This window comes from Schistocerca serialis, chromosome 5 (assembly GCF_023864345.2).
Source record: "Schistocerca serialis cubense isolate TAMUIC-IGC-003099 chromosome 5, iqSchSeri2.2, whole genome shotgun sequence".
In the NCBI taxonomy this organism is placed as follows: domain Eukaryota; kingdom Metazoa; phylum Arthropoda; class Insecta; order Orthoptera; family Acrididae; genus Schistocerca; species Schistocerca serialis.
In genome coordinates, this window is record NC_064642.1 from 121,582,379 (window position 1) to 121,609,492 (window position 27,114).

General features: G+C 38.6%; 1 protein-coding gene across 1 annotated transcript in view; it reads right to left on the bottom strand.

The window, feature by feature from the left end:
• Window positions 1–246: 246 nt before the first annotated feature.
• The window catches only part of LOC126481787 (centrosomal protein of 78 kDa-like), a 220,826-nt gene continuing 193,958 nt past the window's right edge, over window positions 247–27,114 (bottom strand). The window contains exon 9 of the mRNA XM_050105742.1: window positions 247–792. Coding sequence (XP_049961699.1) covers window positions 504–792 — 289 coding nt within the window. The 3' untranslated portion in view covers window positions 247–503. The remainder of the gene's footprint in view (window positions 793–27,114) is intronic.

Consider the following 27,114-nt stretch of genomic DNA (forward strand, 5'->3'; position numbering starts at 1 on the left):
ATTGTGCATTATATTTACATTTTACACTGTCACTTCAAAGATGTTATACATGTTAGAGATGTGCTTGCTTTATGTGATACATGGTGTGAAACATCAAAAGTGCAGGGGCAAAATAAATAAGTGACTGAAATGAAAACTATTTCATTTATACTTTGAATGAATATCCTTTATTATGTGAAATATTTTGTCTTTCAACAGCAATACAGATACAAATGTAATTAAATGTCTGAACTACAAACACCAGAAAGGAAAGATCATGATACCGTTATACAAATGATTTTTATTAAATTTTTCTTGTGGAGATATGCTTCTTTGTTTACTGGGATACAACCACACCACAACAGTTGACTGAGTAAAAGTTTACATGACACCATTTTTTACATCATAAAGGCAATGTATAACTTATGCATGTCACCAAAACTGATAACCATATCAGAACTTTAGAAGATTGTGGTTAAGTAAACTGTAACTTTTAATGAACCATAAATTAGTGAATAACTTTTTCATACTTGTTTATGAACTCCATCACCCACCCTTAAGGCACTACGAGACGCCTTGAAAGAATTTCCCAGTGGATGGGTTGTACCGGCATCAACATACGTGTATCCTCCAACGGGACGAGGTTTCATTTTCTGTAGCTCTACTGCAAATGCGTCCTTTTCCATCTGAAATCTCTTCAATAGAGAATGCAAATCTTTGCGTGGGTTCCCCACTCGACGAGCAATGTCAAGAGCTGCAATTTGTTGCAGAATATCTTCAGTAGTTTGTTGCTGTTTAGAGACTAATCCTAACCTGAAAGAAATTAAACATTATCACTGAATAGTAAGAAGAAATACAGCATGTACACTCAACTTGATAAAGACATCAGCATATAGGTATATCAGGCTCACATATCAAGCTCTTCTCAGCAGTATGGAAATCCAGAGTCATTGAAAAGGATCTCAGTTAACTCTAAACCGCACAGCACATTCAAAGCTATTCTCTCTCATTACAGATATTGTTTAATCTCTTATCTCTCACATTTCAGATACAGATGTACAACTACTGCCAAAATGGTTGCAGGTTTCAACATGCATTTTTGTATTGTCAAGGGAACTCAAAGCCTTCCCAAAGTTGTCCAAGAAACTCAAAGCATTCACAAATAAGGAAAGGCAGTGTACCTACAACAGACCTGCTCACCAATAACAAAACATAAGAAATTCCAGGCAAATTTGGAAACATTCTGTCTGATACAAAGGCCATTAAGTGCAGTATGATTAGTACAAAAACACAGTATTTGTAACTGTCTTACTGAGAACTTGCCAACCATAAATTTGACACAAATAAGGTAAACAACGAAATAGCCTGTTGCATGAGTTTCTACACACCAGTTCCCATGTACTCACAAAAGCCACAAATGGCCAAAAATTATTATATTCACACAAAGTTCGCAATTTAATCTACATAGTGTAAGTTTTTCAAATCTGGTTGACCATTAAATTCACATTTCAGCACAGTTTTCAAGTTTAGGTGTTATGATGTGCTCAGGATGATATCCACTACCTGAAACATATTGATTTTCCTGATGAAATACCTTCTCTGTCAGTTATGAAGTAAATGTCACAATGCACACATTTCAAGTTTGGAGCCCCATAGTGATATAATAACAATGCTACAGAGGCAATCCTGTTACACTATTATTTTTCTCTGAGAATCTGTCACTTCTCCAATTTTTTGCTGTTCCTCAGTTGCTTGAGTCTACCTAGATATTTTCATCAAAAGGCAGTCTGTATTTAGCTTTTTACATGGTCTTCAGTTTATTCTGAAAACTCCACGATATTTGTTACTATGAGCTCTTGTACCAGGACCTGAAACTCTCGAAGCAAGAAAATGTGGGTTAATGAAACTATGTTGGCTAATATATAGATTGAAACATAATTCTGACTTTGTGTGTTGAATGCTACTGGGAACTGTGTCAGGTTTATTACAGTGTTCTCCTGGTGGCCATTAAACTTAGCTAAGTACACAACATTCTGACACTAGCTTTGTCTCCATCATGGTTATGGCAAAAATATATTGCATTTCTAATTGGGTAAAGACTTTTTCAGGCAGCATCCATTACTACCCATAAGAATTACTTTGAATAAACACCGCAATGGTAAAACTAAATACACTTCAGCAAAGAAGTAAATACACATAAATCTCTGATGAAACTACCAGTACATAGCTTGGGTAAGACCAAATAACACTCTCTTCTCTGGGGAGAATTTCAAATAAATATGGGTTCACTGGTTAAGAACTGGAAGAAAAAGGAAGGAGTGTTAATATTTAACATCCCGTAACAACGTGATCACTGGAATCAGAGAACAAACTCAGGTTGGGGAAGAAAACTGGCCATGTCTTTCTCAAAGGAACCATTTCGACACTTGCCTTAAATGATTTACAGACAGCACAGAAAACCTTCACCTAGATGGTGATGAAATTTGAATATGTTACCCACTGTACCACATTACTTGGTTTAAGATGCTGGGGTCATAGTTGGCAACTGTGCCATCCAAATTCCTGATGCAATTTAAACGTTAAAGTTTACACTGACTTCCATGAATCAGTACTGGTGAACATGGTGATCATATCTTTAAAAAGTCTACAGTCATACCTGTGTCTTGTCTTTCTCCAATATTTGTACACTGTGTCTACAAGATCCAATCAATAAATAACAGGAAAAATGGGATAAAAACACAAAACTTTGACAAAGTTCATGCATCTTTGTTAGTTTTTTGGTGGTGTACTAAAACTGTTATCAGGCTGGGCTGGCACTGCTCTGCCTCATCAAAGGGATGCTGGGAATTAGTGAAATAACATGACGGTACCCTTGCAGCTTTGCACCTGCTGCAACAGAGAGTCATCAGATTCCTGTTAGCTGAAGGGTTGAAACCAATCAAAATTCACTGTCAGATGGCAATGCAACATGCTGAAAATTGTATGAGTGAAATGCAACTGTATGAATAGGCAGGTAAGTTCATACGGAATGTATAAATTGTTAGAGATTTGCCATGCCTTGGACACTCTGTCTGTGCTGTCATGGAGAACAACATTGCAAGAGTTGATGAGATGATGTGAGAAAACAGTCATATTATGGTCAGTGATATTGCAGCAACAATGAACAGTAGTGTTGAATCAGCCCACCATACTGATCATGACACACTGATGTTCAAGATATATATATATATATATATATATATATATATATATATATATATAGAGAGAGAGAGAGAGAGAGAGAGAGAGAGAGAGAGAGAGAGAGAGTGTGTGTGTGTGTGTGTGTGTGTGTGTGTGTGTGTGTGTGTGTTTGCAAGTAGATATTCTACTGTAAGTACTGTGCCAGCTTCAAACCAAAGAGGATGCATACAGAAGTAAAGAAGTATATAGTATAAAGATAAACACAACTATGTAGGATGAAAAGATGCGTGAATATAAACACAACAATAAACATAACAAATAAAGATAAACACAACAATATAAAGATAAACACAACTATAAACACAAATATAAAGATAAACACAACTATGTAGGATGAAAAGACGTGTGAATCTTTTCATCCTACATAGTTGTGTTTATCTTTATACTATATACCTCTTTACTTCTGTATGCATCCTCTTTGGTTTGAAGCTGGCACAGTACTTACAGTAGAATATCTTTGGCTTCCCTCTGACAACCATGCCTCCATCCTTGCTACCCTCCCTATTTTCCTTTCCCTGTTGCTTCATAACCTGGGTTGTGCGTAACTGAATCTCCTTTCCCTTCTTCCCTTTCTTTCCCCTCTCTCCTCCCCGATGAAGGAACATTTGTTCCGAAAGCTAGGAACGTAAATTTTCGGTTCTGTTTTATGTGTATCTATCGGCTCTACAGAGCTGAGGTAAGTACTGGCCAGCCCCTCTATCTCTTTGTTAGTATTTGTTTCACATCTTTATATGGATTTTCCATTAATCATTTAGATTTGGAGATTTATCATTTAATTTAGAGATAATGGTGTTCAGTCATCACCAGAATCGATTATCAATATGTTTGTAAAATTGATTTTGATAATTAAAAGGCTATAGATTGTCCAACTTATCCTGAGTTGTGTCAGAGGCTAGCTTGGGGAATGAAGGAGTAATCACTGTGGTGGCTGTGGGCCAAGGAATGTTTTGCTGGGAGCATATCCAGCAATGATGACAACATTTGCAGCTTGCACTACATTCTGACAACTTGCTGTAAGGGAAATGATGCATGGAAGTAACCAGATTTCATGAAAGATTGTTAAAAGTGATGTTCATTTGTACATGTGGTATTTACAAATAGCTACTAAAGTGACATGAAATTAAATTAAAGCCACAGATCGAGGTCAAACAATAAGCAGTGTTGAGTAATAGCTACTGCAGCTCCACTCATTGGCAGCGTGCATAGATTGGCAGCAGCGACAAGCGGAGTGACAAGAGTCATAAATACTTACGAATTCTGTTGACAAGTGCCAAGCAGTACTAGGGGACCTTACTCCAAGAGAAGCTGGACAAACTATAAAATCTTTTTGTTGCATCAATTTATTTTCTGTTGTTTTGAATTTGTAAAGTAGCACAAGTCTCACTAGCAACAGTGACTGCATGTGCTTGTATGATCATCCAGTACAGACAGCGTAGTGAAAATTACAATTGAATAAAGAACAGAAATACACTCCTGGAAATGGAAAAAAGAACATATTGACACCGGTGTGTCAGACCCACCATACTTGCTCCGGACACTGCGAGAGGGCTGTACAAGCAATGATCACACGCACGGCACAGCGGACACACCAGGAACTGCGGTGTTGGCCGTCGAATGGCGCTAGCTGCGCAGCATTTGTGCACCGCCGCTGTCAGTGTCAGCCAGTTTGCTGTGACATACGGAGCTCCATCGCAGTCTTTAACACTGGTAGCATGCCGCGACAGCGTGGACGTGAACCGTATGTGCAGTTGACGGACTTTTGAGCGAGGGCGTATAGTGGGCATGCGGGAGGCCGGGTGGACGTACCGCCGAATTGCTCAACACGTGGGGCGTGAGGTCTCCACAGTACATCGATGTTGTCGCCAGTGGTCGGCGGAAGGTGCACGTGCCTGTCGACCTGGGACCGGACCGCAGTGACGCACGGATGCACGCCAAGACCGTAGGATCCTACGCAGTGCCGTAGAGGACCGCACCGCCACTTACCAGCAAATTAGGGACACTGTTGCTCCTGGGGTATCGGCGAGGACCATTCCCAACCGTCTCCATGAAGCTGGGCTACGGTCCCACACACCGTTAGGCCGTCTTCCGCTCACGCCCCAACATCGTGCAGCCCGCCTCCAGTGGTGTCGCGACAGGCGTGAATGGAGGGACGAATGGAGACGTGTCATCTTCAGCGATGAGAGTCGCTTCTGCCTTGGTGCCAATGATGGTCGTATGCGTGTTTGGCGCCGTGCAGGTGAGTGCCACAATCAGGACTGCATACGACCGAGGCACACAGGGCCAACACCCGGCATCATGGTGTGGGGAGCGATCTCCTACACTGGCCGTACACCACTGGTGATCGTCGAGGGGACACTGAATAGTGCACGGTACATCCAAACCGTCATCGAACCCATCGTTCTACCGTTCCTAGACCGGCAAGGGAACTTGCTGTTCCAACAGGACAATGCACGTCCGCATGTATCCCATGCCACCCAACGTGCTCTAGAAGGTGTAAGTCAACTACCCTGGCCAGCAAGATCTCCGGATCTGTCCCCCATTGAGCATGTTTGGGACTGGATGAAGCGTCGTCTCACGCGGTCTGCACGTCCAGCACGAACGCTGGTCCAACTGAGGCGCCAGGTGGAAATGGCATGGCAAGCCGTTCCACAGGACTACATCCAGCATCTCTACGATCGTCTCCATGGGAGAATAGCAGCCTGCATTGCTGCGAAAGGTGGATATACACTGTACTAGTGCCGACATTGTGCATGCTCTGTTGCCTGTGTCTATGTGCCTGTGGTTCTGTCAGTGTGATCATGTGATGTATCTGACCCCAGGAATGTGTCAATAAAGTTTCCCCTTCCTGGGACAATGAATTCACAGTGTTCTTATTTCAATTTCCAGGAGTGTACATATAGCTGGCTCCCCCATATTTGTTGGGTTTGCTCCCCTTGTTGGTGGCCCTGTCTGTCCGTTGAGAGTATTTAGTTTCAAAACATTGCAGGTATGACAGATGTGCTCATGGTAGTGCATGTTTTCCAAGGTAGCAACCCCTTTTTTTGGGGGGGGGGGCGGGGGGGGGGGGGACAGTATTCCATATCTTCCACTGTATAATAATACTGACCTAGATGAATCAATTAAGTCAACATGCTTCGACACTGTCCCACCCTGAGGCTTGATCCAAGTATTAGAACATCTGTGCAGTAGTAAATATACCATTATTTTCAAAGAGCAGCACAAATTCTATGGTCCTATGCTAAAAATGTGTAGTAGCTGTACCAATGCAAGCAGATAAAACTGTTTAAGACAAGAGTTGAGCAGTTCTGCTTGACATTTTTTTAGCGCCAGATCCGGCATGAGGTCACAAAGTTTAGTGTAATTTATCGGATGAATAGCTTCAGCAGGCTGGTAGTCAGAGTGTTAGTGGAAGGAGATCAAAGACTACTGTCTTGCATTTCTTTATTGACTGCATATTTTGTAAGTACTGCTGGTATTGGAGAAGTGGAGGGTCATGTGAAATTCCATACAAATAGTGTTCCACAGAAAATAAACCTGGCATGAAAAATAAAATTATCTACAGCTTGTTTATCACTGATTTTAGTCAGCAGTTAGGGGAATAAACAAAATTTCACTGAGGTGACAGTACTTTCATATTATGTTGGCCACAGTGAATTACAATTGAACCATATAATATTTTTTATAAAAATCTTAAATTGTTAAGTGATATATGCTTTAACAATTTCTGCTTAGTGGATATCTGTAATTGCAGTATGGAAACACTTTGACTTGCAAGGTTCTGATTTGCCATGAAATTGGAGCTACAGTGGTGCACATACATAGGTAGCACGTTATGTGACAACTACAAGGGTCATTCAATAGAAAACTGGTATTTTTTAAAAGAATATATGAGGAGAGTGGAATACAGTACTTATTTTTCAGTGTAATCCCCCTCAAGTTCTATGTGCTTATGCCAGCATTGGACATACTTCTCATTTCGAAGTGCAAAGAATTCTTGGAGGCATGTGCATAACCAGTTATGCACTGCTGCCTGGACTTCCTCATCATTAGTAAACCGTGAGCTACTATGATCTCCTTCCAGCGGGTTAAAAATGGAATAACCTGAAGGTGCCAGATCTGGGAAAATTGGTGATGGGATGGGGAATGGTGGATGGGAGACGGGGCTGGAGGGATAGTAGACAGACTTCAGGTCTTCCTACACACATCCATGCATCTTCCTTTTATTTCCGATATCAAATGTTTTGAAGCCCACCTTGCAAACACACACACACACACACACACACACACACACACACACACACACACACACACACACACACTCATTCTCTCTCTCTCTCTCTCTCTCTCTCTCTCTCTCTCTCTCTCTCTCTCTCTCTATATATATATATATATATATAGAGTATGTGTGGATGGATATGTGCGCGTGTGCGAGTGTATACCTGTCCTTTTTTCCCCCTAAGGTAAGTCTTTCCGCTCCCGGGATTGGAATGACTCCTTACCCTCTCCCTTAAAACCCACTTCCTTTCGTCTTCCCCTCTCCTTCCCTCTTTCCTGATGAGGCAACAGTTTGTTGCGAAAGCTTGAATATTGTGTGTATGTTTGTGTTTGTTTGTGTGTCTATCGACCTGCCAGCACTTTTGTTCGGTAAGTCACCTCATCTTTGTTTTATATATATATATATATATATATATATATATATATATATATATATATATATATACTGGCCAGCCCCTCTATTTCTTTGTTAGTATTTAAATCTCCAAATCTGGCATTGTTATTCCACTCATAATAGTTATACAGGAATATACACTGTAGCATTGTGACTTCGCTATTTTCATGAAAATGTCATTAGAAATAATACTGACTACCGTTGTTTCCCTGTTTGACTCTATTGTCAGTGTGCTGGTGTTTTACATGCAGAGTGTTTCAGATTTAAGTTCTGTGTTTACTCTCATTCATTCAATGAACAACAGAAGTGACATCAGTGCACAAGTTGTTGTTTTCATGAAAATTAGGCTTATTGTGCAGGTATGCTCTACTACAGGTATATGTGAAACTATCAGGCAGTTCTCTTTATACTGTTTTTCATCTGAGGTGGGTTACAAAATTTTAAAGATAATTTAGTACTACTATTTTCACTGTTATTTAAAGTTTAATGTAAATGCAATGACAAGTTTGTGAAAGAGCTACAGAAAATTAAAAAAAGAAAACAATAAGTAGCTACATTTTGTCAAAAGATAATCCAGTGTAGAGTAATAACACTTCTGTGTGAGCAGAAGCAGAAATCTGTTCTGAGCAAAAACCTAAACTAATGCAACTGATGAAGCAGACTTGAGCAAACAAAAGTCTGAGTCTGATGGATCTCAGTTGAATCCAAAGCAATCCTAGGCAATGGCCATATCCACTTAATAACAGTAATAGAGACAGAATTTTAAAAAGGGCATTTCAAATATTGACGTTTAACCAGTTCAACGATTTGTAGACAAGCAAACCAGAAAAATTACCACTCACAACTTATATTCCAAATGCTTTAATAACAAATCTGAAGTACAAAGATCCTGTTTAGTGTGGAGTGACACCCACAAAAAAAGAAAAAAAATCTTCTGTTGGCCATGTTTATGATTTATTTTATTTATTTATTTATCCATCTGTAGACAATAAATATTGTATGGATGTTGTCCAAAAGTACATGTAAATTTATGGGAAACAATCTGTGCGAAAGGAACATACAAAATTTTACATGAAGTAGTGCAAAGAATAATACATACAAAAATGTACAAAAAAATGAACAAGGAATAACACTTGTTCATACAAGACACAGTAATACAACTTTTCAGAATGACCAAAACAGCCTTTTAGATCTATGTAAACCAAATGAAGGATTTGATGAGAATAGTTTCTTGCATAAAAATAATTATTTAGTATAGATATGTTATAAACATAGCCTGGTAGATAGCACTGTGTATTCAATATTCCACAAATTATTGCTGATAGAAAGAGACTTTATACATGAGCTGTTAAAAAAAATAGATGTTACTACCTTTTTAGCCTTACAAAATATACCTTTTATGGGAAGCAGTCACCACTGAGGAGAGCCATATAATGGTAACTTCTTGGGTTACATGAGTTGTCTAAACATGGTCCATTTTAAGGGAATATACAATTTACATCAAAAGCTGTCAAAAGAAACTTGAAAAGACAGCAAACTGTTTATCTAGCCAAGCACAGAATGAGCTTTTATCTTTTTGTAGGGACTATATATTTGAGAAAATTTTAGAAGAAAAGCATACTTCTGAATCTACTTACTGTACCCATCTCTTTGTCTCCCTCTACAATGTTTACCCCCCACACTTCCCTCCAGTAATAAATTGGTGATCCCTTGATGTCTCACTGTGTACTATTACCAGATCTTTTCTTCTAGCAGGTTGTGCCACAAATTTCTTTTCTCCCAAGTTCTATTCAGTACCTCCTCATTAGTTACATGATCCACCCAACCAATCTTCAGCATTCTCCTGTAGCACCATATTTCAAAATCTTCTATTTCTTCATGTCTAAACGGTTTATCATCTGTGTTTCACATCCATACATGGTTACACTTCATTCAAATACTTTTAGAAAAGATTTCTTAACACTCAAACCAATTTTTGATGTTAATAAATTTCTCTTCTTCAGAAACACTTTCCTTGCCATTGCCAGTCTACATTTTATATACTCCCTATTTCAGCTTTCATCACAGGGATAGGCTACAATATTGCCTCACTCTCTTCTTAACCACAGCTTCACTTTCATAACTGTCGACTCTTAACTGCTGTCTGGTTCCTGTACAAGTTGTAAATAGCCTTTCCACTTCAGTATTTTACCCCTGTTACCTTCAGTACTTCAATGAGAGTATTCCAAACACCACTATCAAAAGCTCTCTCTACATCTACAAATGTGATAAAAGTAGGTTTGCCTTTCCCTAATGTACCTTCTAAGAGCAGTTGGAGGGACAGTATTGTCTCACCTACTCCTACATTTCTCTAGAATCCAAACTGATCTTCTCCAAGGTTGACTTCTACCAGTTTTTCCATTCTACTGTAAAGAATTCATGTTAGTATTTTGAAGCATCCATGTTAGTATTTCGTAGCAATGACTTATTAGACTCATAGCTCAGTGTATTCACACCTGTCAGCACCTGCTTTCTTTGGAATTGGAATTATTATATTATTCCTGAAGTTTAAGGTATTTTGCCTGTCTGATACATCTTGCTCATCACATGGAAGAGTTTTGTCATCGCTAGGTCTCCCAAAGCTATCAGTAGTTCCGAAAGAATGTCTATTCCCAGGACCTCGTTTCGACTAGGTTGTTCAGCGCTCTGTCAAATTCTTCTCACAGTAACATATCTCCATACACAGAATAGGATCAAATAGTTAAAAACACAGGGCCTATTAGCAATCCTTTCTTACCACAGGAGGTATTTAAATAACTGATGAAAGAAAAATACATATATCCCCCTGACTCCCTCCTCAATGCTACTCCACATGTGTCTAAGACCAACCAGAGTATTCTGATTTTAAGGTATGGCCTTGGGTCAAAAATGGCTGGACAAATAAAAGGTGTACAAGTACAAATTAGTGACATTTACCTGCTGGCAACATCTTCTAATTGTGCAGCTCATACTCTGAGTTTAGTAAGATTGCATGATACAAGAAGTAATGAAGTAGTAGGCACATCTTTCAGCTGTCTGAACCAGCTGTAAACTTTCTTCACTGCAACCCACAGAGATGACAAGGATTATTAAAATACACTGGCCATTGATCTCTTTATGGCCTGTCTGACATAAAATGGAGCACGAGAATTGAGGCAGTGAAGCCTATACCAGAAAAATTACCAGAAGTAATAGAGGCTTTAAAATACACAAGAAGCCCATAAGTTTGTCTCATTAGGATATAGCAGAAGTAAATGGGCTGATCAATTATTTCTCCAATTTTGAAACACGGATTCTCTTGAATGTTTAGAGGGACATTTTATACCATATAAATGTAAGAACTTTGATTCTGCAGTCAAAAGATATTTCCCCGATACTGAAATGAAAAATATTAAATACCTTACAGTTACCCTTAGGTACGGATCTAACAGCTCGCTGGCCTGAATTCTACTAGTGGCTACTGAAATTGGGACTGAGGCCATTTTTTTCAAAAAGGAGAGGAAGGAGAATGAGATGATTCTTTGATGAATCTGATTGGCGTAGTAGTGGAGCACCTGACACACTCCCAGATGAAACTGAAGAACAATAATTTCAAAAAGAGGTTTATGATGTAATCATAGGCAAGATTGTTCCTCATATGGATTTTTGGTATGAATAAATGAGAAAAATATTTTTATAACTTTTGAAGCCATTCTCAGAATAAATAAAACTTTAGATGACAGTGATACAATTAATAAATTAATTACAACTTATCCTGTTTATCCGAGTGATAATCTTATCAGAGAAATATGAACATTTAAGTCAGTGAGTGTAGCTACTTTCACGAATTTGACAAAGACCACAGAAAACCAAAGGGATTCCATTTCTTCTTCTAAATGAAATTTATACGTTGAAGTTACAACTTGTGTTTCCTGAACTTTGCATTGTACTTGGGATTTTCATTACCCTACAAGTGACTATTGTTTCAAGTGAAAGAATATTTAGTAAATCATCATCAATCAAAAATCATTTAGTCCAAGACAAACTTTAATCACTGACCATTTTTATCAATTGAGCATGAAATTGCTTCTAAAATGAACTACAGTGATGTACTGGACAACTTCATCAGCAGCAAGAATATAAGATTTAGTATTTCATCTACAGTTGTCCAAAATTTTTCAGTTGACACTGACAGTTTCAACCAGACTTTTTCAATCAGTATAATGAAGTATGCGCCAAAGTAAAACCATCCTTAGAGTTCCAGTGATTGAGCATGACAAAGCTGCTACTGCACCACTTCAAATAAAGTTGGTTGTTCGTGAACTTCAAAAATGCATTAGACAAAGTCTCAGATGCTGTTAGAACCTGGGTTATAATCTTCCAGAGTTGACTTATGTGAAAGTGGAAGAACATGTATACATAAGTCTACAAATAAGGATGATCATTGCTGACACTCACTTCCAAGACTTGGTGAAAGACCTGCAGTGTGGCATACAAGTCAGTTGCAGCCAATTTTCTCATAATTTATAAATCAGGAGACTATGTGAGTATTTTGCAGAAGTTTACTAGTGCATAGAGACAGCTTTGCTGCAACAAGTTCCTCAAAATTCATCTCCTCCATTTCCACTTCTTCCCTGTCACATTTCTTGCAAGCAGTGGGTAAGAGAGACAAACAGATGGCATTTCAAGAATCAACATGTTTCAGTTTTCTTGCAGACAGTTTTAAATACCAAAATATTCACAGATTATTTTTTTTTTTTTTTTTTTTTTTTTTTTTTTTGCACACATACACTGAAATACGCCCCTGGCCATACACATTCAATGAGAACATATAGTAGGTAGATTGGTGGATGAATAATGTGCTACCTGCTGCATACCACTGAGGAATGCCAGTGCTTCTTGAAGATCTCTCTTGCACCAAACAGACAAGTTTCTTTCCCAACTCCTATAGAGACCTACATACATCCTATACGTGTGAAATTACATTTCTAAGTAAACTAACTCTTGACCCAGGAAAGACTTGTTCTTGATCTCTTAGATTTTTTGGGCATTTCTGATTTATCCTGTAAAGAATAAACACAATATGTTCAGATAAAGACTTCAACTTCTCTATTAACACCCATAAAGATTCCCAAACCTAGTCTATGCAGACTAGGATCATTCTGTGCTTGCACATGACAAACACTTTTAAAAGAACACATGGTGTCTGTTCTTTTGGACATGTTCAAAAGAACAGACACCACACAGAATCTGGAGCCATGATGCATATTATGTAAATTGAAGGTACAGGAGGCAGAAAGGAAAGGAAAGGGAAGTAATTATTGATGTCAGCAGCATCAGGACTTCAAGCGGGATAAATGGGAATGAGTGAAAATGTGTGCCAGACTGGGGTTCGAACCTGGGACCTCCTGCTTACTATGCATTCCATCATCCAAAAGCAGTGTTTATTGCAACTGCGCAGACTATTTTGGCATGCCTCCCAACTGACCCACACTCCCATCATCTATCCACAGTTCCTGTCCATATCCTCCATGCTCACTACTTTGAGATTCCCACAGGAGGTCGAACGTAACTGAGTATCCACACTGAAGGTAGTAAATTCATAGCCTATCATTTATATGAATGTATGGTGTCTGTTCTTTTGGGCGTGTCATTTGGACATTGACATTAACATCAGGATAGAGCACTGATTGTGAAAGACTTCTTGAAGAATTCAAAAGAATCCAAAAGTATGGCTGAGAGCAGCACTGTCAAGCAAATGTTTGATTCATTGGATGCTAACAGAATGAGGTGTAGGATGGATTTCATTCATTTCAATAGGAATGTGTGAACCCTCATCCAAAACCTGACACTGATACATTTAGGCAAACCTACAGTTTCTTGTAACTCCATAGCACAAATTTATGTAGTTTTCAAAGCACAGAGTGACATGACAAGAAAGATTATAAGGTCCCTTAGTTAGAGAAGATGAGTGTGAATTGAGGCTGTGACTTGCCCATTCCCTTCAAATTGACTGAGCTTAAAATACATGGATGTATAACACATGTAGAAACATTACTGGGACTTACAACACCTATCCAGAATTCCTGATATACATCAAACCAGATGCTAAAAAAAAATATTTTCAGATGTTTTCAATAAATACTTGAAATTCAATCTTTTTGATAAGCCCTTTAAGGAATTTGAAGGACAGAACAGTTCCATTTTAGACTACTACCTTTCCAGTGTGTCACTTACAAGCCCTTCACATGCATGACAAAATCATTATAATTGTCATCAAAGAACAGCCTGGATTTAGACATGGAGAGGCTGATGTAAATAATAGTAATAATAACAACAATAATAATAAACAAATAAAAAAGTGCTGTAACTAGTGACTCAAAATAAAAGAAATTTCCAGAAAAAATAAAAATATTTGGCATTCCGCTCCTTTTTTCTTTTATTCTTCAATTGACTAGGTAGTCTACATAGAATGCACAACATAAGCCATTGGTAACACTGTTCAATGGCTTACCTCAAGGTGCTTTTGGTGCTGCTTCCTTCATTACCTATAACTACACATCATGTGTATACCAAGTTTTCAAAATATTGATGATTTTTGTCAATTCTTTCAAAAACTGCAGCCTTGAAATATCTGAAGAGAAACTAATCAAGTTCCATTAAATTTGACCAATAGTTAGAAAATGGTAATTTATGCTGAAGACAAAATCATCTTGCATTCAACATCCAACCAATAAGCATTTTTTTTAAAAAAACAGCCACAGTTTGAAAACAGAACTGATCAGTTACCATAAATTCAAAACAATTCATAGCTACTCTGTGCTGAATATTAACATGCTAAAAACATTGGCATCCCTTGTTCCAGCCAGTCATCTAACAGTCACCAAATTACATCACACCTGCCCATATGGAAATCTGAGAGTTTGAGATCAGCAGTAACTTCTGGCAAAGTCTACATTTACACATAAGGCAGACTTTCTGCTCCACTCAGATGTGTAGGAACTATCTCACTGTCACCTGACATCAAGACGTCTGCCTTACCTTAAGGAGGATAAGCTAATTAACATCTCTGCCTTGAAGGAGAAGTGCAGAAACATGTGAAGTTGTCTGAATAAATCATGAAACATTTCAAGATCCAACAGTCAGTTTATGATATTTCCTGGTACAGAGGAAGCTGTGGACTAAGCTTACTGGTTTAATAGCTAGCCACACATTAGAAAACATGATCTTGAGTTTGTAGGACCTAGACTGAGATCCATTGAATGAATAGGATATTGAACACTAACATAAACATTCACGAACAGTGTAATGCTCTGACAGAAAACTGACATGGGGCCTGGATTCTACACACTAGTATTATGATGTTCACGTGCAAAAGTTTCAGTTTCTCAACAGTGCTGTTTGGTAAGCCTGTATTCTAATGAACTTCCTATTTTTTGTTTTTGTGAATTTATGTTTTTATGGCACTTATTCTTCTTTATTCTTTCTGCACACTTTTTATTCTTGTCACTGGTGCATTCAATAAATGAAATTCTTTTATGATCTCTGTGCTACTGTTATCTCAGAGTTGCTTTACATTTTACAAGACATTATTAGTGGAAATTTATTAAGTGCTGCCTTGGCAGACTGTGGTCATGTGTGTGTGAGTTTCATTTGCATGTGTGTGTATATATGATTGTTGTCTAGTTCTGATGAAGACCTTTTTGGCCAAAGCTTATTTGTTTGACAGTTTTTTTGCTGAACATATCTGCGACTCAGCATCTCTGCTATTTGGTGGGTAGCAACATGTCCTTTTCATAATACTGTCATTATTCCATCCTAGATTTTCCATTATATATTCTGTAACAAACACAAAGTTTTTAGGGATGAACACTGATTGTCAGCTAACACAGGCTGAGCACACGAAGGTGCTGAAAAAAGAATACCATCAGCATGTTATGCTCCTAGGATTTTAGCATCAGTTTCTAATAACCAGTATCTTGTGGTCATGTGCTATGCCTACATACCCTAGTGTAGTAGTTGAGTTCATGGTAAAGAGCTATTTAAAAAGCTGGATATCATTAGTCCAGCAATTAAGTGACCCTTATCATAGAAAACATTACTATTTCACTAAGGCTTGATGCATATGAGTAATTTATTATTGAGAGCTCACAGCGTCATTTCCCCATGCATTTCAGCACTGCATGTGAAACTATGCAGCCACATACAACACAGTAGTGACACTGTGAACTCACCGAAAGAATGCAGTGAGAGAATTGTGCTCACCAGCTACTGCTCCATAGCAGCAGTCTCACCAGTTGCCATGAAGCAGCAGTCATTGTAGGTGAATGGGGCAGCGTACACGATTGCAACCCTAGCAAAAGCTGCTGTCACCCTGCCATAGACGTAGCCAGTTTTTATATGGAACTGTTCATTAAAGAGGAGAAAAAATACCCAGAAATATGGAACACTTATTATAAGAAGTATGATGATTAAATTGAGAAGAGAGTCACTTCATTTCAAGTGTGTGAAAAGTTCTGTAAGGGTTTCGCTGAGAAACTGGATCAGAAAAAAAATTAAGAGCTAAATATCACGGTTAAACTATTTCGTGTTTATAATCTATTGGTGGTATTTCACTTGAATGTGATGATTCAAATAGCACCAAGCAGCAAACACTCTGGTCCTTGGTGAGAACCCTTTCATCTGAATGAACAAATTTTCAGTTAACAATAACAGTTTAAAATAAAATCCGGTACATCATCTGATCCAATGTAGTCAACATTTTATTGTATTTCTAGCCACAAAATACAGAACTATCCACATTTCAGCAGTGGCATAAATCAAATAGTGTTTCATGTTTGGCAATAAATTGATTCAGTGTTCACTAATGTTGGTATCAACCAGACTTAGATACATTTGTCTTATTGTGGTACTTTTCCAGCATTACCTACAAAATAATCAGCAAAGAGATTTCTTCTGCCTTTAAGTGAACTCCCTCATTGGATAGATGTGATTTCATCATCCAGATCACATAGCCCCTGTACACTACAAGTGTCTTCAGTGTTAAAGCCATCTCAGTGACAGCAGTAGTTGTGAAGGACACAGCAATATTTGTTAATGCTAACACTAAGTTTAACTTAACAATGATATGACTGGGAAATTCTCCATTTAGTCATCAGAATTACAAATGTGCACACCACATACTTCCAGGCACAGCTTAAATGGTAGTTAAATATCCATTGTTTGTAGAAGAGGAAAGTTCTTGTGTATGGTCTCATTACAAAATTACACAGACAAAATGCTTCATCACCCAATAAAGTAAAGGACACAGGAGGTTCAGTAGCTCCCATTAGAGGGAGTCCTTTCATTAGGTTTGGTTCACCACCTCCTAACATTTTATGTAGTTTCAAGTTTTTGAAGACAGCGCTACCAGATTCTCTATAACACAATCCAACTTCCACATAGATGAACAAATAGTCTGCATCTGCAACCACAAACAGAACTACAGAGTGAAATTACTAACAATGGAATCTCCAGGTAGGAATATCAACAATACAGGAAAAGATAAACTGCTACATACCATAAAGAAGACATGTTAAGTTGCAGACAGGCACAATTAAAAGACAATTACACAAAGCTTTTGGCCACAGCCTTCATTAACAAAAGAGAAACCCACACTATTCATACACACAAGCAAGCATACCTCATGCACATATGACCGCCACCTCTGGCGGTTTGGGTCAGAATGCCTGTATAGTTACTAAATTGAAAATATTTTGAAGAAATTATGTTATTTTTGCATTTCTGGGCTTTTCTGTATAATGGGAATGTCTGTATATGACTTTTCAAATATTACAACTGCCATAATATATTTGTGGAGATTTGAATCTGTTGGTGGGTTGATTCGGGCAGGGGACCAAAGAGCAAGACCATCAGTCTCATCAGATTAGGGAAGGATGGGGAAGGAAATCAGTCATGCCCTTTCAAAGGAACCAGACCAGCATTTGCCTGAAGCAATTTACAATTTGAGAAACTATTAACGTGTACTGTGATTGATAATGGATTGAATAATGATACACTGGTAAAGATTTTTGCTTTAATATAAAGCTGTTCTGTTGAGAATTATGTTAAAGTAGGATCTTTATGAGATATTGAGAACATGTTGATGGTAGAGAATATATGCTGATGAGGCAGCTATTATTGATGAAATAATTATGTTTCACAATGTTGAAATGATATTGTTGATGTTGATGAGATAGAGGATGAAGACAGTCATGGTTAGGGAAATGTATTCTGAAGTGTCGCAAGTTCATTTATGTCAACAAGTGGATGTTTCTGTTTGGAAATATTCTGAAGGTTCATGATAAATCTACTGGCATTCTGATGGATGAGAGGAAAGTAAATCACGAATTTCTAAGAATTTCTGTAGTGAAATACATATCATATGGTGAAAGCAATAATGAAAATAGAAAATGTTAGTTGTGGAAACACTTGTAATGTTGAGATGTTACTGACTACTAATTTATTCCACCATAGTGTAGTAGTCTATTTAAAAAGAGTGAGGTGTAAACAAAACTGAAAAAAGATATATGAAACTAACTCCTAAATTTTGCAAAACGAATAAAAAATCTGTGAACATTCTCCCTTTATAAATACTTTTTTTACTATGAGACTTTGGCTAAAACATACATTGAAATGGAAATGAAAAATTATGATGTTTTATATGCTGTTTAAATTTTGCTTTTGTGTTTGCAAATGAACAATTTTATGCCAGTTTTGCATTATTCCACTATGACATACTTTTCTGTATAATAATTAAGAGTCAGTTATTTTTGATCCAGTTACCTGCTGCAGTAAATGCACAGCTAATTAGTAACATTATTTTGTATTTTTATGTAATTTTCATGTTAATGTATCCTTTTGACATTTTTGTACATAAATTTGTCGGATATGATTTCTGATCTAATTGATACAGTTGTTGAATATAATACTCTGTTACTTTTGAAGGTTCATGAAAGTTGCTTTATCAATTTAAATTTTGTTTATGTTGATCATTACATGGTTCAATGGAAATGCTTGTACATGATGTTCTGATATGATATATACATTTGTAATGAGCTAACTAAAGCAAATTTTATTCATTATACCAATTCAAATTTATGCTGATCATGTTAGTTATGCATTACTACAAAAATATCATTTTCACACAATACAAACAGTACATATATTTGTTTCACAAAAAATTAATTACTGTATTTGTCAAAACACAACATTCAACAGTTCTGTTATTTTGGTATCAGAATCCTGTTCACCTGTGCATGCTTACAAACTTCTTGGTGGGCTACTGTAATGGAACTGCTCAGCACAAGTCGTTTTTCATGAAATATGATAAACTAATCATTTTCCTGATACATTATTAATATAATACTTACTGTTTCCTGTAAAATTCAAAAAGATAAAATTGATAAAAAGATGTTTTTCTTAAAGGAATGTTAAATGTGCCTTTATCTCTTTAGAAGAAACTTTGATTATATTAATATTGTATGGATATCTTTGTATGTGAAGTTTTGCAACGTCATTGCAATTGTGAACAAACAGTTAGAGGTGTTGACCATTGTACAGTTATGAAATAAAGTGCAATCACGAGATGCTGGACTGAAAATTCATTTTTGTAAATGATTTTATTGAAACATGAACAAGTATTTTAATTAATGTGCGGTGAAAAATTTAACATCAATTAAAAAGGTGATATGATGACAACATCCTGGTTCACAATATCATTTTGCAGTACTTATATCCAAGCAACAGCCTAATCCTTTTGCAGCAATTAGAATCATTGATCTACACAAACAGCAAATCAAGAACCTCTACATCAATGAGAACAAAGTTAAGTAACTAATAGTGCATGAATTCCACTTGCTCATAGTAATCTCACAATTATCAAGCAAATGGACACATCGTTTATAAATGCCTAGTATTGCTAATGTTGTTGGTTCTTTGATTATTGAAGCCAACAGAGTCTTGCAAGTGGGGAGGTGGGTTAAAACTTCCACCAGTCTTTTAATTCATCCTGAAACAATTCATGTTAGTGTTTTGTAACTATGACATATTAAAACTGACGATTTGATAATATTCACACCTGAAAGTGCTAGGAGTGTCATAGCTCCCATCTCATTTTCATTCACATCCTCTTCTCTTTCTACAATATTGTCTTCAAGTTTATTTCCCTTGTATAGCCCATGTATACATTTCTAAAATATTATCTTGAAGTTCATCACTCCAGTATAGCCCTTCTATACATTCCTCCCACCTTTCAACTTTTTCTTCTTTGCTTAGAATCAGATTCCCATCTGAGATCTTGATATTTATGCAGCTGCTTCTCCTTTCACCAAAGGTCTCTTTAATTTTTCTATAAGCAGCATCTACCTATCCCCCAATCACGAATCCTTCTAAAAGTCTTGCATTTGTTCTCTACACATACCGGCTTCCTCATTTTGCACTTTCTCTCAGTTTCATTTTTTTGGTGTTTGCATTCTCTTTTTCCTGTTTCATTTGCTGCATTTTCACTTTTAATCCTTTTGTTAAATTTGATACCTCATATGTTATCTCCCCCCTCCACCCCACCCCACCCCCCTGCCCTCCCCCTCCCACCCCATGAACCATGGACCTTGCTGTTGGTGGGGAGGCTTGCATGCCTCAGTGATACAGATAGCTGTATCATAGGTGTAACCACAATGGAGGAGTATCTGTTGAGAGGCCAGACCAACGTGTGGTTCCTTAAGAGGAGCAGCAGCCTTTGGCAACAGTCTGGATGATTGATCGATCTGACCTTGTAAAATCAATCAAAACAGCCTTGCTGTGCTGGTACTGAAAAAGGCGGAAAACAAGGGGAAACTACAGCCATATTTTTTCCCAAGGGCATGCAGCTCTACTATATGGCTAAATGATGATGACATCCTCTTGGGTAAAATATTCTGGAAGTAAAATAGTCCCCCATTTGGATCTCTGGGTGGGGACTACTAAGGAGGGTGTCATATAAAGAGAAACAAAACTGGCATTCTACGGGTAAGTGCTTGGGATGTCAGATCCCTTAATCAGGCAGGTAAGTTAGAAAATTTAAGAAGGGAAATGGATACGTAAAGTTAAATATAATGGGAATTAGTGAAGTTTGGTGGCAGAAGGAATAGGAGTAAAATATTGGTAATACAGGAGTAGTTTTAATAATGAATAAAAAAATAGGAACACAGATAAGCTACTATGAACAGCATATTGAACGCATTAGTGTAGCCAAGACAGACACAAGGCCCACAACCACCACAGTAGTACAAGTATAAATGCCAACTAGCTCCGCAGATTAGGAGATGGAAGAAATGTATTATGACATAAAAGAAATTATTGAGATGGTTAAGGGAGATGAAAATTTAATAGTCATGAGACACTGGAATTCAATATCAGGAAAAGGAAGAAAAGGAAAAGTAGTGAGTGGATATGGACTGGGAGAAAGGAATGAAAGAGGAAGCCACCTGGTAGAATTTTGCACATAGCATATTATAATCACAGCTTACACTTGGTTTAAGAATAGTGAAAGAAGGTTGTATACATGGAAGAGACCTGGAGACATCAAAAGGTTTCAGATAGATTATATTATGGTAAGACAGATTTTTCAGAACCAGGTTTTAAATTGTAAGACATTTCTGGGGGCAGATGTGGACTCTGACCACAATTTATTGGTTATGAACTGCAGATTAACTCTGAAGAAACTGCAAAAAGGAAAGAATTTAAGGAGATGGGACCCGGATAAACTGAAAGAATCAGAGGATAGAAAGAGAGTTCCAGAGAGAGCATTAGGAATCAATTGACAGTAATAGGGGAAAGGAATACACTAGAAGAAGAATGAGTAGCTTTGAGAGATGAAATTGTGAAGGCAGCGGAGGATCACGTAGATAAAAAGATGAGGGCTAGTAGACATCCTTGGATAACACAAGAGATATTGAATTTAATTTAAAATGCAATAAATAAGCAGGCAAAAGGGAATACAAAAGTCTAAAAAATTAGATCAACAGGAAGCGCAAAATGACTAAGCAAGAATGGCTAGAGGACTAATGCAAGGATGTAGGAGCATATATCACTAGGGGTAATATAGATGCTGCCTACAGGAAACTTAAAGAGACCTTTGGATAATAGGGAACTACCTGAATGAATATCAAGAGCTGAGATGGAAAACCAGTCCTAAGCAAAGAAAGGAAAGGAGAAATGTGAAAGGAGTACATAGAGAGTCTATACAAGGGAGACATACTTCAGGGCATTATTATTGAAATGGAAGAGGACATACATGAAGATGAGAAGGGAGATATAATACTGCGTGAAAAATTTCACAAAGCACTGAAAGACCTAAGTCACAACAAGACTCCGGGGAGTAAACAATATTCTGTTAGATCTACTGATAGCCTTGGGAGAGCCAGCTATGACACGACTCTTCCATCTGGTGAGCAAGATGTATGAAATAGGTAAAATACCCTGAGACTTCAAGAAGAGTGTAATAATTCCAGGTCCAAAGAAAGTAGTTGCTGACATGTTTGAAAATTATTGAACTATCAGTCATGGTTGCAAGGTAGAAGCTGACCTCAGGGAAGATCAATTTGGATTTCGGAGGAATGTAGGAACACACAAGGCAATACTGACTCTATGACTTCTCATAGAAGATAGGTTAAGGAAAGGAAAACCTACATTATACATTTGTAGACCTAGAGAAAGCTTTTGACAATGTTGAGTGAAATACTCTCTTTCAAATTCTAAAGGTGGCAGGGGTAAAATACAGGGAGCGAAAGGTTATTTACAATTTGTACAGAAACCAGTTGGCAGTTATAAGAGTCGAGGGGCACAAAAGGGAAGCAGTGGTTGAGAAGAGAATGAGGCAGGGATGCAGCATATCCCTGATGTTATTCAATCTGTGTACTAAGCAAGCAGTACAGGAAATTAAAGAAAAATTTGGAGTAGGAATTAAAGTCCATTGAGAAGAAATAAAAGCTTTGAGGTTTGCCGATGCCATTGTAATTCTGTCAGAGACAGTAAAGGACTTGGAAGAGCAGCTGAACAGAATGGACAGGGTCTTGAAAGGAGGATATAAGATGAACATAAACAAAAGTAAAATGAAGATAATGGAATGTAGCCTACTAAACCAGGTGATGCCAAGGAAATTAGATTAGGCAATGAGATACTTAAAGCAGTAGATGAGTTTTGCTATTTGGGAAGCAAAATAACTAATGAAGGTTGAAGTTTGGAGGATATAGAATGTAGACTGGCAACAGCAAGAAAACCATTTCTAAAGAAGAGAAAGTTGTTAATATAGAGTATATTTTTAAGTGTCAGAAAGTACTTTCTGAAAATATTTCTATGGAGTGTAGCCATGTATGGAAGTGAAACATGGACAATAAATAGTTTAGAAAAGAAGAGAACAGAATCGTTTGAAATGTGGCACTACAGAAGAATGCTGAAGATTAGATGGATAGAAAATGTAACTAATGATGAAGTACTGAACAGAGGGAAGAAGAGGAATTTGTGGTGTCATGAGAAGAAGGGATAAGTTGGTAGGACAGATTCTGAGGCATCAAGGGATCACCAATTTAATACTGTAGGAAAGCAGGGGGTAAAAGTCACAGGGGGAGACCAAGAGATAAATTCACTAAGCATATCCAGAAGGATGTAGTTGCAGTAGATACTTGGAGATGAAGAGGCTTGCACAGGATATAGTAGTATGGAGAGCTGCATCAAACCATTCTTTGGACTGAAGACCATAACAACAACAACATATTTTATCTACAGATTCCTATTGGGCTTTGATATTTTACCAGAGTACTCCTCTGATGCTTTCAGTATTTCATCTCTTGCAGCTAGCCAGTCATCTTCTATCACATTCTTTCATCTATTTCAGTCAGTCATTGCTTAAAGCTACCTTTAAAACTCTGGACAACCCCTAGTAGTTTCCTTGTTTCCAAGTTTCATCTCCTTAATTTACAAACTTTCTGTGGTTTCAGTCAGCAGTTCATACTAAAAAATAATGTCATTTTCCACATATGCCCCTGGAAATGTTTTGCACTTTAAAATATGGTTTTTAAATCACTGTCTTACTTTTATATAACCACATGAAACCTTCCAGTGATTACATGTCTCTTCCAAGTGTACAACCTTCCTCCATGATCCTTAAACAAAATGTTAGCAGTGATAACATTGTGCAAAATTTTAGCAAGTAACTTCCTCTTTAAATCCTTCTATGCATTCCATTACTCCTAGTATTTTTCCTTCTTTCTTTTTCCCACCATTGAATTCCAGTCTTCATCACAATTAAATTCTATCTCCCTTAACACACTGAATAATTTCTTTGGTCTTACCATACATTCTTTCGATTCCTTTATCTCCAGAGCTGGAAGGGATATATTCTTGCACTACTGATGTGGGTCTTGGCTTTTTTCTGTCTTGTTTACAATTCTGTGTACAATATGCCGCTCATAGTATCTGACCCTTACCCATATTTTCTTATTCATTTTTAAGCCCACTCCTGCAGTACCCCTATTCAATTTTGTATTTGTAATTCTGCACTCATCTCACACGAAGTCCTGTTCTTCGTGCCAGCACACTTCGCTAATTCCCAGTATATCTAATTTCATCCTATCCATTTCTCTTATCAAGTACTCAGACTTACCTACACACATTGACGCATAGGAGGCTGATTCTTTTGCTATGACAACATGTGTCAATGTATCTCAGAAACGTGCCTAAAATATGGAAACTTTTGTATTTTTCCTAAAAATGTTCTTACTATGAAACTTGACATGTCTCTTAGGCATCAAACCTATAGATCTGAAAATGATCTGCCAAAAATTTTCTACATGTCACTATATAGCATATGGTGGACCAGGATTCAAACCTGAAAACTTGCCTTTTGCGGGTAACGCTCTTATGGACGCAACTATACAGGCAAAACTCATGATCCACTTAACTACAAATAACACCTCTCCCCTACCTCCCAAACTTCACAGAAGTTTTCCTGTATACATTGTCTGACTATCATTCCTGGAAGAAAGGATATCAAAGAGATATGGCTTATCCACAGCCTAACAGATTATTTCCAGACTAATCTTTCACTCTGCAACTGAGTGAGAGCAGTACAGAGTACCGCATGTGAGTCTTGAGGGAAAACCATGTGGGCATCGACACTGTTGGTGGTCGTATGAGCTGGTAGATGCACGACTTGGACCTCCACCCTGACTGGGGCGGGGTGTGGAGGTGGAGCGACGGGAGGCAGGTCCACCTCGAAGTCATTGAGCCAGCGAGGACGGACGATGCGGTGGCCAGCCCAAGAGCAGGCAGGCTGAATAGCGGATGGCGGGGTGTAGGTGTGGCAAGCCCGCATGCTAATTGAGCCGCCCGGTGAGATGAAGGCGTGAATTGTCGTCGGGTCACACTCATAAGGGAGGGTGAGATTATGCGCAACACTGACGCTTAACTGGTCATTGGATGGCGGGGCCGCGGTGTCTGGGAGTAGAATGAGAACTCGGTCATCGAGAGTGATGATTGAAATGTCGTCTACATGGTGTGGGGGTATGTTGCAGAGCAGGGTGACTATGGGAGAGGGTGTCTCCATACTCGATGAGATAGCAGCGAAACCCACACATGATGTGACTGAGAAACCTGTGAAAGGCGATGGGGAGGGTGAACAAAACGGTGTGGTGGCCCAAAGAGAAACATTGTCAGACTCCACGGCGGGAGGGAGACTGGTGGGAGAGTCGTTAGGAGAATCAGACTGAGCCAGCAGAGGGACATCGGGGTCCACGAATGCTGGTTTGAGTCGGTGTAATCAAACAGTTTGCAGATTGTCTTTGACGATGATGACGAAAGTTGTATCACCCCACCGGAGGGCTTTAAATGGACCGAGATACGGTGGTTGCAGAGGTTGTCGGACTGAATCATCCTCAGTATTACATGGGAACAAGAGCTTAGAGCAGTTGGCACATTAAGTGTCTAGTGGGGAGTGGCTGATAGGTGGGTGAAGGCATGCATGTTTGAAGTGGGTGCACATGCAACATGAAATCCGGGGAGGGGGCTGAAGTCTTCAGGAATTGAGCTTGAATGAGTTCCCCTGATAGGACAGGGTTCTCCTCAAAAACGAATTCTGAGATAGTTTCCTGTAAGTCAGGCTTGGAAGTTGAACAGAGGCCGAGCAGTACCCATGGAAGTGCTTCAGACCAGAGGCAGTCATGGCACCTGAGCACCGTTTTTAGAGTACGGTGCCACTTTCCACTAACCCATTGCTTTGTGGGTGGTAGGCTGTGGTATGAATTTTCTTTATGCTGCAGACATAAAATGGTGATCAGGAAAGACTCAAACTGCCGACCCTGGTTGCTGATGATGTTGGTCGGACAACCAAACCTAGCAATCCATGAGGAGATAAAACCCTTGGCCATGGTCTCAGCAATGATGTTAGGTAAGGGGACTGCCTCTACCCAGTGGGACATGTGGTCAATTGCGGATAGAATGTATCCGTGGCCCTCCAACAGTGGAAGAGGACTGATAAGATCGATATGTACATGACAAAATCGTCCTGGAGGGATGTCGAACTTGCCCAGTGGTGAGGTCTGCCAGCGCAGGGGGATGGGATAACGGGCGTAAGGTGCCGGTAGAAGAGTTGCACCACACCTCATCCACAATGCCGGGGAATTTAGCTTTACTAAACACAAGGGATGGCTGAGGGTGCGTGAGGAGAGCTCAAAATTTCTCATCAGAGGCTTATAGGGCAGCCAGTCAATGATGTGTGAAATAGTACTGATCCGCAAAAAAAATTCTGTGGCGATGTTGTCTGTGCCTTTGATGTAGCGAACGTTGGTTGTGCATTGGGAGACTAGATCAAAGTGATGGAAACGCCAAGGGGGTGGATCCTCAGGGTGTGGGGTTGCAGAAAGTGTCTGCGAGTGGTTTGTGATCCATGAGGATGAAGAACGATTGACCGTCTGCATTGGGGCAGAAGTGTTTGATGGCCTCGTAGACCGAAAGGAGTTCTCTATCAAAAGCAGAGTATTTCTTCTGAGCTGTTGATAGTGGTCGAGTGTCACGGCATGAGCTAAAGAAATCTTTAATGCATGGAAAGCCTACAGCAAAAGGGTTTGAGTCCTGAAGTCTGTTTACCCGACAGTGAGTCTGTCAGCGGGGCATGCACAGCAGCGGCAGAAGGCAAGTGACGATGGTAGTAATTTATT